This window comes from Adelges cooleyi, unplaced genomic scaffold, assembly GCF_023614345.1.
Source record: "Adelges cooleyi isolate 19-005CV unplaced genomic scaffold, UGA_ACOO_1.1 ACOO_flye_CR_arks_rails_tigmint_CR_PRNA_306, whole genome shotgun sequence".
In the NCBI taxonomy this organism is placed as follows: domain Eukaryota; kingdom Metazoa; phylum Arthropoda; class Insecta; order Hemiptera; family Adelgidae; genus Adelges; species Adelges cooleyi.
Genome location: NW_026095977.1, coordinates 1,866,190 through 1,877,582, shown reverse-complemented (window position 1 = coordinate 1,877,582; position 11,393 = coordinate 1,866,190). Strand labels below are relative to the sequence as shown.

The 11,393-nt window shown below is 36.3% G+C and overlaps 1 protein-coding gene across 1 annotated transcript; it reads right to left on the bottom strand.

The window, feature by feature from the left end:
• Positions 1-3,570: 3,570 nt before the first annotated feature.
• On the bottom strand, positions 3,571-5,818 carry LOC126839555 (uncharacterized). Its single transcript, XM_050574920.1, has 2 exons — positions 5,379-5,818; positions 3,571-4,570 (listed from the first exon to the last, which is right to left on the bottom strand). The coding sequence occupies exons 1-2, from the start codon at positions 5,816-5,818 to the stop codon at positions 3,679-3,681; spliced, it is 1,332 nt and encodes a 443-aa protein (XP_050430877.1). The 3' UTR covers positions 3,571-3,678.
• Positions 5,819-11,393: the final 5,575 nt, after the last annotated feature.

Sequence of the window (11,393 nt, the reverse complement as noted above, 5' to 3'; positions counted from 1 at the left end):
ATTCTTTAGCAACTTTACTAGGTTGTGTAGGAAACAGATTTTTGACTTTTTATGTAAAAAATCAGGTTTTAATATTGAAAAAATTACAAATTTAATTTAATTAACTACAAGAAACGGCAATTTTTTAATGAAAAATTTCCTTAATTACATAGTAAATTAACCAAAGAACTCGAAACTCTTTACAGAATTGAAAATAGACCGCCCTATGTAATTGAAATTTTGTCTGGATTTTTAGTACCTATAAAATAAATCAAAATGACTGTTACTCATAGAAACAATTATTCAAAATAAAAATACAACATTGAAACTTATAAAAATAAACCGGTGGTAGATTAATTTACATGGTTGAAATTTATTAAAACCTCTTTTTTTCTTAAATATCGCTCATAAAAAACTCCTTAAAAATAGACCGCATGCAATCTTACTGAGAAACCAACTCGGCATAAAAATAAAAAATAAAAGATATATAGTAGGAACTAGTAGACAAATAATATATTATTAGATTGTACAATATGAAATTATTACAATAACTTAAATATATATATATGTATGTGATATTTTATTATTATGTTCGAAACGTATGCCCAAAGTCGAACAGCATATTTTTCTACTGTATTTTGTATTTTAACTTTTTTGCCAGCCTTTTAAGCTTTTAGCCTTTTGGCGTCAGTTGGATCGGGCGAGTCACATCGTGTGTCGCGTCGATGGCTTTTGATAATTGGCATTTTCAAGACAATTCTGTGACGTTTGGAGCTTTGGAACGTCTTTGGAGTACTGTACTTCTGAGGCGTCTTCCTCGTGCCAATGGCCCGACGACGAACAATAGACACAAATCAATATCGAATACCCGAACAACAGCACCGCCAACGTAGCTATCGGTATGTAGTCTGTTAATATATTGGGAAATCTAGGCAAATGAAACGGCAGGCCCAGGACACCTGGTTTTTCGTCCAAATTTTCCCTGTCGATCAAAAACAAGTATTGAATCAACATTTTTGAGTTTTGCTGAATGAAGATGCTAAGATGAGTAAGTGGAGTGACTAGAGAGGATAGAATACGAAATTAAAGAGTTGAATTTTGTGGTTAAGAGTAAATTAACAGCTGTATCAGATATGATTTGTAGAAAAATTAAATTTCATAAACGATGGACTAGATTCGCGATAAGACACCTCTTTTCTTTTTCGGTATTTTACAAACTCACATCGGTTCTTTCATTTTTATTTTTTTTGCCCAATTCAATTTACTAATTTCTCTCCAAACATAACATATCTCAATTATTTTGTCAAGGCTCAACCACACAAGCGTCGGCCTGACACTCACTTTAACTGTGTCGAATTAACGGTGGAACAGTTTGTAGTTGTCGCTGTAGACCTCGCGGACAAGTCACCGTTACTCCGAGTTGTAGTGGTATAAGTCGGCGACGGATCTATGCTGGATGTGCTAACCGAATCCGGTACAACTGTCCAAGCAGAAGCGGCTAAATCGTGGCTTATTCTGCGTGGCACCGCCGAAGGAACGTCACTCGAAAGCATAACTGTACTTGCTACAACATCCGGAGTGATCTCTGTCGGACGATCGTCGATATTCGGTTTATCAGTCAGTTCGCCCACAGGAATCGAGTCAGGAATTTGTTCGGACCCCAAGCACATCGACACCAGTATGTAACCGCAGTTAACTAGCAACTTAAGATTAAAACAACGCGCGTTTCGCTTGGACATGTCGACGATATCAACAGACCAGTTTCCATGACCATTTTACATTATTGCTGCTATTGAAACGTTTCAGCCACAAACGATTCTCGTGATTACTATTATAAATAGACGAAATTAGAAACGCAGTCAGATAATAATTATTTCACGGTATTTAAGTGAGGTAGACGGTAGGGGAAAAATTATATTTCCCCGCTTAATTAGCGTTTGACGGACAACCGATGGTCAAAGCCAATGGGCATCATCCTATTTTAAACAAGAAGAGGAGGCAAATGCCTTTTTTTACACACTTTTGCAAAATTGTGTAATGATTATATTGTATGCACTAAAAATCAAATACTCGCACACAATTAAATAATGTAATTTTACATAATATAGGTTATATATTCTATAATCAATTGTGTGCACAAATACTAATACCGCAAACAATTATCAATTATTTATATATTATTTTTAGTATAATATTTATATAAAAAATATAAACGGATATCTTAAATAAAAATGACACATAAGATACGCTGATTCAGACTTTACGCATGGATGATTTCATACGAGGGGACATTTTCATATCATCCCCCCGCTGATGACGCACATCCATCCTATATAAGACAAGCAACAGGTTTGCAGTAGCCAGTAGATCCAGTTTTTAGCCAGTAGGCAGTAGTCATCGCGAGTCCAGTGGTCCAAGTTGTCTGGCCACGCTCGTCTGCAACTTACAAATTATTTAATTGATAAGGCATGGCGAGTGTGGTCAGATGATGTCCACTTAATCGTTTATGGCCTGTTTCAGCGTATTTTCAAAGTCTTATGCACAAACAAAACATTGTATTCATTTATCTATTAATTTAATTATCTTAACATAGTCCGAGAGACTGGCCTGGTTCATTTAATTCTCTCGAGAAGCGTAAAGCAGCTCTAGGGATCCAATTCCATTGAATTAAAATATTCACTTGGAACTTGGATGTTCTCGTCAGCAATTGGAAAATTTAAGTAGTTAAATAGTTAATTAATTAGTGTTTAGCTAAGGGAAGTCAACCAGAGTAGCGGCTGTTGAGTGAGGTTAAATATCGACCCTTAAGGTCGGTTGCTTCTTAATATCGCGGCCTGGTTAGTCTGAACTTCTGAACGAACTTGTGTAGTCCTCTGACTAGTTATCACGTAGCATGGTAGAGGATCACCAAGTTAAAAAGATATAAAAAGTACAAACAAAAGCAGACAAGCCATAGATATATCATTTATAAGTACGCGCGTTAGAAAATCATATCAGTTCCTAAAATAGGTGACAGATTTAAATTAGACGCAAGTGTATTTTATTATTAAATCTAAGTAATAAATTAATTTAATCTACAAGCTGCTGCTTCAACATTGTTGCTTCACTACAAACGAGGTACGTACAAAATAACATTTTCACACGCATCACAATAATATTTAGCGTGATGGTTTAATTTTGAAGAGGTTAGGGGAGTGTAGGATAGCTCCTTCAGCTTCCATAATCTTTCCCCATTTACCCTACGATGAGCCCCCTTACCTCTCCTTTATTTGAACCATTACAATTGCCTTAAAATTATAAATAAGCCACCGAAACGTTTAGATTCCTATATTTTCGTGCTACGGGGTTGGTTTCAGTCTCATATTAGCTGATTCTGCAATGTTATTCCAGGTATCTAAGGTGATCAGAAATATTTACATAGTAAAAAAATAATAAAAGGTTTAGTTCAACGTCGCATCTACATTGTAAAATAGGTGTCTTTCTTATTGAAAAGTCGTTTAATAAGCCAAAAGAAACTAATTTTATTTTTAAAAGAACGGAGAACTGCAAAAATATTATAGGTGCATTTTACCATAACTGTTCAGAGTTCACTAATAGCACATGTTATTGATTTTTTTATTATAAAATACCGTACACATAGATTATATTAATATCTAAAAAATACTGGTTAATATAAAAAACGTTTTTTAAGGCTTATTTTTAGGTCGATGATGCCATGATATCGAGGAGCAGCGTTTTGATTAGCTTAGAGCTATTCTCCATTTTATCTAAGATGTTGTTTTGTGTGAAGAAGTCTTGTTTTAGATCACTGGCGATTTTTGTAAAGTCGATTTCGACACCCGGCGTATACTTCTCGATGATTTTCTTGAATTTAAACAAGAATGGCACCAATACGGTCGGGAAATCGTCCGAATTATATTTCTGACAATAGACAACGCTTTTTTGTAGCATTACAATGGCCGGGCTATCGTGTAATAATTTAGAATTCTTAAGTCGTTTACTGTAAGACATCCAGTTTTCAAAATAGTGCGCAGACAGTAAAAAATGTTCTACGATTTGCTGCGCGACGCTGATCTGTGTAAAGTTGTTGGCTTTGTTTGACTGGTCTATGATGAGTCGCAATATTAGATTCATAAACGAAGTCATCATGTCGATTGCCATCTGACTGATGATACCGTCCAGCGTTTTTCCAAATTTAACATAAAAATCCATCACTTTAACCGAATCGAATTCAGACGCGATTTGCAAATACTGATCGTATAAATTCTGTTTGTCTGCGTCTATAAATTGTTTTAAGACGTTCGCAGTCGTCGAGGTGGATTCTATGAAATTTCTCCATTTCAAACACTCGGGCAACAACCAATCGGTGGATTTTACGGCCATGTGTCGATAGACTTTGGAAATGTCTTCTAAAGACTGTTCCACATAGGTGTATAATTGCTGGTGCGCTTCCTCGGTCGGTACTTGTCGCACGCACTCCAGCCATTGCTGCTTCTTGATTCGAAAAAACATATCAACGACGTTGTTGTAACTGTAGTTCTCCCCGTAGATGTTTTTGAATATATATTTCATGTCTTTGAAGAAAATATACCTGTAGGAGAAGAATGTGTTATTTAAAAAAAATATTGTTATGCAGACAACTTAGGCTGTGGATTGACATTATGAACACATCTCAGTGAATAATATGGTAATACAAGTCATTCGAAATCCCCGTTAAAACAACACTTGTTGAATTAATCTCTGTGCAGCCTAACTTGTTGGCCAATATAATTCTTATTCGAATATTCATAAAACAATTTTTGAATGGATTATTTTGACTTGTAGTTAAGTGTGCATTAAGAATAATATGTCAAAAACAACACAGCGTAATAAAATATAACACAATTAAGGTTATTGACTATCCAGATTCTGTAAGCGACAACGACATTGATGTACAACTGACATAATGTTTAATCAAATGATAGTCTTAAAAACGATTAAAAATTGTAATCGATTTATTGTCACGGGAAATATGGTCTGTTTATGATTAAAATAAGAAGTAAATGATAATATTTAAATGTTTTTTCTTTATGGGCACTTACTGTTATCAATATTGTAAGATCAATAAAATTATTTTTTAACCATTACGTTGCATCGGCCACGTCAGCTGCGTTGTCGAACCGAACTAAACCTTATGTTAGTGTAACCCTAATAGCACTTCGATGTACTGTGGTAGCATGCAGGAATATAAGGTAAGGAAGCTTAGGTTGATTATGAAAAGACCTGATTACTGTTTGGCATGTTTTCATATACCAAATGGATGCTAGCGCGTGCTCAATAAAGGAGGAAAAATGTGTCGTTAGGGAAATTACAAAGTTACCAGTTGATTAAATGTTATTAAATTGCAAGTGATTTATTACCCGGTCAACGCATCGGTCACGTCGGCTTCGTTGTCAAAAAGAAATTCCAAACAACTGCTTAGCTTGGAAATGTGAAGTTCAGTATAATCTAAAACCCACTCTAGTGACACCGATTCCTTGTTTCTTTCGACCATCGCCACTACTAAGACGGTGAACTTGTCGAGTAGTCCCAGCGTTTCATCCAGTATTTTGGAGACGATCAACTGGAAGATTTTCCGGTTTGTCTTCAGGTCTATAGAGGCGTTTTCTGCTTTGAGAGTGTACGGCCCTCTCGTTTTGAACAAATCATCTACACTGCCCATGAAACATTTAGGCACGATCGACTTGACTTCCACTTTTGAACTCTTCTCGGAAATTCTAATCACACCCTCGTGACACGTGACGCGGTACAATACTGTACAGCTGGTAATTATTAAAAAAGCTAGACGGAGCTTTATCATGGCGAGATTTGCACAAGGTCGTATGCGAACATACCAAACGGCTGAGTAATAATAACCAAGAGTTATTTATTTTTTTTTTTTGCAATCTTTTTGAAAAAAAAAACAAACAGCTTATACTGTACAAATACGCGTGTAGTAGTAACTAGAACTTAAAATGTTATGAAAATGTGGTTTACGTTTTAGACTGGTACACTTCGTTTTGATTGTAAAGCCACCAATGAATACAATGTAACTTTTATTTCGTTTACATTAAAATAATAAACACGTCAAACGAACAGTCTAACATAAAACAAATATGAGTATATATTCATTTTAACCTGAATTTTTCCATCAACAGTTGACAATTCGAAATTCAAAACTAGTTCTACACATAATAATATAACTATTAAACCACTAACTGCTAAACGGGTCCACTTTTTGTGATTTTTAGGATAAACTAAAATATGCAAGACACGTATCTTTTCTACATAAAACATTGTTCATGTAATTTTTTTATTACTACGAAGAGGGGGAAATTGTATCAAGTAACTAGATATAATAATTATATCTTAAATAACAAGTGCTTAGTGCAGAAGGACGATAACTGCAAAATGTATAAACGTGGACTTATCTCCTTTACACAAATAGAGATTTAATTAAATAATAAATAACATTATACCTCAAAGTTTATATTATCAAAAATGACATATGGAAAATAGTCAGTTAATTTTGGATGTAATTTTGCTTTGAGATTTCCAGTTTAGTATATAAATATAGGTTACAGAATAACATAAAGAGTTAAAATAAAGTTCTCTCTGAATATTTATTTTAGGAGTAGATATTTTAGACGTCCTCTTTAAGAAGGCCAATTTTTCAAACATTTACCAGGAAAATCAGTTGATTCACAATTGATTATCCTATGCGTATTTTAATACCCACACAGCACAAAAAAAATCATGTTACTAAAACGTTGTCAACAATTTTGTCCATACAGGGTGATCAATTTAACTTAAGGCGCTCATTTTCTCGGAACGCAATAACAAGTAAGTTGTTCAGAACACCTATAAAGTTATCGAAGGCCATACTGTTTTCGTGGGTATAGAAAAATACACGGTTTGAAAAAAAACACTAACTGCGACGACTCTAATAGCAAACATAATACACAAATGGCATAAACTGTTTTTGCTCAAAAACAATGACAGGAAAGCGGGCTCACGTAGGTAATGTCAGTACACTCGACGAAATCGTTCCACATCGCCATGATCGGTTTTCGAGCATACAGTTATTATTGTTATTTCGTTCTAGTATTTTCACTATCCGTCGGAGACCACAACTGCTGCCCTGGTCCGACCGACGATGATCCGCTGGTCGACATTGGCGAAATGGCTTTGAAAGTCCTGCGAGCGGTCAGGCCGCTGTTGACGAACAAAGAGTTCATGGACCGTGCGCTGGAACAGTTGCCGGTTTACGGGTATCAAATGGCCATCGCCCTGCAGAACGACCGAACCCACAGTGCTTTCTGGCTGTGGCAGCAAAGCATTTTCGCCAACACCGCCGTCGAAGTGATTTACCCGAAGATAATGGCAAAAAAGGTGTCGTACGTTGGCTCGGACCTGCTTCCTTCAAGATTGGCGTCGGTCGTCAAAGCCGTGGAAACGGTGGAAAAACCTTTGGTGGAATTTCTGGAGCTCAACGGCCGCGACACGTCCTGCGGCACAACTACAACCCATACGGATCCGTCACTGCTTCTGGCGACGGTCAGGACGAGCATTTCCGGCACGAAATCGTTGATAGACCGACACTTGACCAAGGCCGACGGTTCGAATGTTTTCCACTACATGCCGTCCAATCTGTTCGTCAATCACGTCGCCCAGGATGACAATCTAGTAGCCTACGTCCAAGCCGAAGCGGTTGGCATCGACTGGGGAAACGTGGCGCAGTCTATGGTACGGTCGTACGAGTCGGCAATGGCCCGTTGGGTGTCCGAAAGCTACGACCACTTGAGACACTACAACGACCTTTTTTTTCTGATAGTCAGAATGTCGTTGTACGCATACATCCGTGTGCACGTTACCGTCTTCCGGGATTACTACACGAGACACGTGGAGCAACCCCAGCAGTCGGACGATTCAAAGCGATTGTGGAAAATCCTGGAGCGACCCATCTTAGACTTTACCGAGACCATAGGCATGGGTTACGTCCCTGAACTACGTGCGATGTTCGTCGACGATTTCGACCTCATCACAGTTGGCAGCACCATCGAAACGTTGGACAAAACTGTATCGAAAGCCGGTGAGTTCACCAAAGGTGCTATTAAAGTGAACGAAAGGGAATTATTTAGACTGTACAAGAATCCGGAGAAAACCGTGGATTGGGATGCGTTCAGTGAGGTCATACACAACAACAGCAAGGTCGCCGAACAGTATTTCGACTATGTTAAGAAAACCATATGCCTTAATGTCCGGTACACTGAAATAAATATGTTTTTCGATTCGATGGATAAGAGTGAATACGTCTTCGTCAGTGCACTAAGTAATGATTCCAACACATCTAAATCTAACACTGGCGCTATTGGCCGTACGGGTTTCAAGTGGTACCACACATTTCCCATCATCACCTAGCCACCTTAGACCGCTCGGCCATCCCAAAATGATGATTGAAAAACGGCCGCCGGTATGGAGGAACAACCCACGGTATCAGTTGAGTTAAAAAATACAACTTGATTGTATAATATTCTGTAAATTATTTAACTTTGAGTGTCCAATTATAATTTTCATTACTATTTGTGCTAAAAAATGATTTTCACCTTTAATCCCTTTAAAAAAACCTGACAGTTAATTTGCTTTTTTGAATACTGATAGAGCAGAAGTGTTAAAAAACCCATCTATATGAAACATTTCAACATCATCTTGATATACCCAAATATGTTGATGAGGTAAAAACCGGTTTAGCCCTTCCGTCCCCTTCATGATAAAAACTTCACGCCAAATGAAATCAAACAGGTAATTAAAAAATACATACCTCAAAAAAGTCACCGGGGGGGTTTATTGTAGCGGTGTCTTTCTGAGTAAGCTATAATGCATATCACTTGCATAATATGTTCCTATTCTATGAAAATCCTCAAACATAATCCTTATTGTTGAACCTGGTACACCTATTGAAACCTCAACTCTTTATGGGCTGATAAGTCTAATTAGCCCCTTCTATTCAAAACATTGCAAAAAACTTAAAAATAAGTCAAGTAAAAAATTGGACGTTTAACAAGTTGAGGAGAAATTAGTGAAAAAATACATGTTAAAAATGATTTTATATTAATAGGGAAAAAAGTTTATACATGTATTTCAATTTTACTAATTACTATTGAGATAAAATCTAACTAAAAATTGAACATCATATCTGTTTAAATATATTGAATGGTCTTTTTTGATCTAAAAAAAAGACATCAAAATATTTTACAAAAAATGTCCAGTTTCTATATTTTAACATCGACCATACAATGTTTCTTCAAGCAGCATTGTCATTACCTCCATATGTATCCCCATGTTATCGATGATATCTATTTGCGTGATGGATTCTTCAATTAGTTCGCTGGTAATATTTTCCGTATCAAGTTCGTTACCTGGAAAATGCTTTTCGAAAACTGTCTCGAATTTATCTAAAAATGACGCCACTGTGTTGGGGAAGTTCCATGAACCGTATGTCTTGCAATAGTTACCGTATTCTTGTAGCAATTTAATTGCCGGGCTGCTGTGTAAAATTTTAGAACTCCTAAGTCGTTTACTGTAAGACATCCAATTTTCGAAATAATATACCGACGTTAAGAAATTGTCCACGAATTCGTTAGCTAGGCTGATCTGTGCAAAGCTGTTGTCTTTGTTTGAATCGTCTTCGATGAGCCGCAATATTAGATTCAAAAACGAATACATCATGTCGTTTGACGTTTCCAAAACGATATCGTCCAGGGCTTTTCCCACGGTAACATAAAAGTCCATCAGTTTGGCCGAATCGAATTCACGCGCGGTTTGGGAATATTGATTATATATATTGGCATTGTCAACGAATATGACTTGTTTTAAAAGATCTGCCGACTTCGAGTTGGATTCTATGAAATTTCTCCATTTCAAACTCTTGGGTGACAACCAATCGCTGGAATTTACAACCAAATGGTGATAAGTTTTAGAAATGTCATCCAAGGAATCTGTCACTTCCTTGTATAATTCCTGGTACGTTTCCTTTGTCGCCACTCGTTGCGAGTATTCCAACCATTGCTGCTTCTTTATTCGAACAAACATTTCAACCATGTTGTCGTAAGTGTAATTCTCCCCGTAGTGGATATTGAATATATATTTGATATCGCTGTAGAAAATATACCTGTGGAAAAAAAATGTGTAGTTGTTAAATCTAATAATATATTGTTGTTTAAGTGTACGTTAAAAAATCGTATCTGCATTATTAAGCTTAAAAAAATCACCTTTGAAAAACTATTTGTTTTAACTCTTTACATTTTTTTTTCGAACAACGCATTTGTACTTTTACAAAAATGTTTTAATCGCGTTAGAACAAACGGCCACACTTGAGAAATATAATATTGTCCTACAATATACAGGGTGTTCCACAATGATTCGACAAACTAAATAACCATTTTATCTGCACGCATTACTCTACCGAACTCCACACCTCTCATCATACCCTTTAACCTTTAGTAACTTAAAAAGTAATTATCCAAATCTGGTTATCGACCAGTAAAAGTTTTCAGCGCATTACTTTTAATAAAATTGCTATCATGAATTTAAAAAAATAAAAAATAAAGTAAAATAGTTTAGTGCAGTAAAAAACGTGGAGCTTATAGCACAAATAAGTATAAATTAATTTTAAAATATTCACTAGAACAAAAGTTATTACCTTTGTCGAATCATTGTGAAACACCCTGTATGTATGCTTCCTCAAGTTTATGAGTTATTGCATATTGTAGTCGGAACTTTTGGCAGGTATGATATGATATATTATAGCTATAGTTTAAACTACTAGAAAAAATCTCAAATTTTGATTTGAAACAATGCAATGAAAGCAATGTGAATTTTTTAATATAACCAACGAAAACATTTGTATTTTTCTAACCTCGCGTTGGTGTAATAATACTTGAAAGTATAGCTGGTATCCAGAATCTAACCTAACCTATCCATTAGGGTATTTAAAACATTAGAATTCTATAAGGTATGGATTATTGATCTCTTGTTAGTAAATTGTAAGTGATTTTTTACTCGGTCAACACATCCGTCACGTCCACCTCGTTGTCGAACAGAAATTCCAAACAGCCGCTCAGCTTGGACACGTTAAGTTCCATAAAATCCAAAGCACGTTCTTGAGACGCCAACTTCTTGTTTCTCTCGACCATCGTCACTGCCAAGACGGTGAATTTTTCCAGTAGTTCCAACGCTCCGTCTCGTACGGTGGAAACGACTAATTTGAATAGTTGCCGGTTTTGGTTTGGACCTATCGAGGCGGTTTCTGCTTTGAGAGTGTACGGCCCTCTAGTTTTGAACAAATCGTCTACACTGTCCATGAAGCATTCAGGCACTATCGACTTGACGTACAC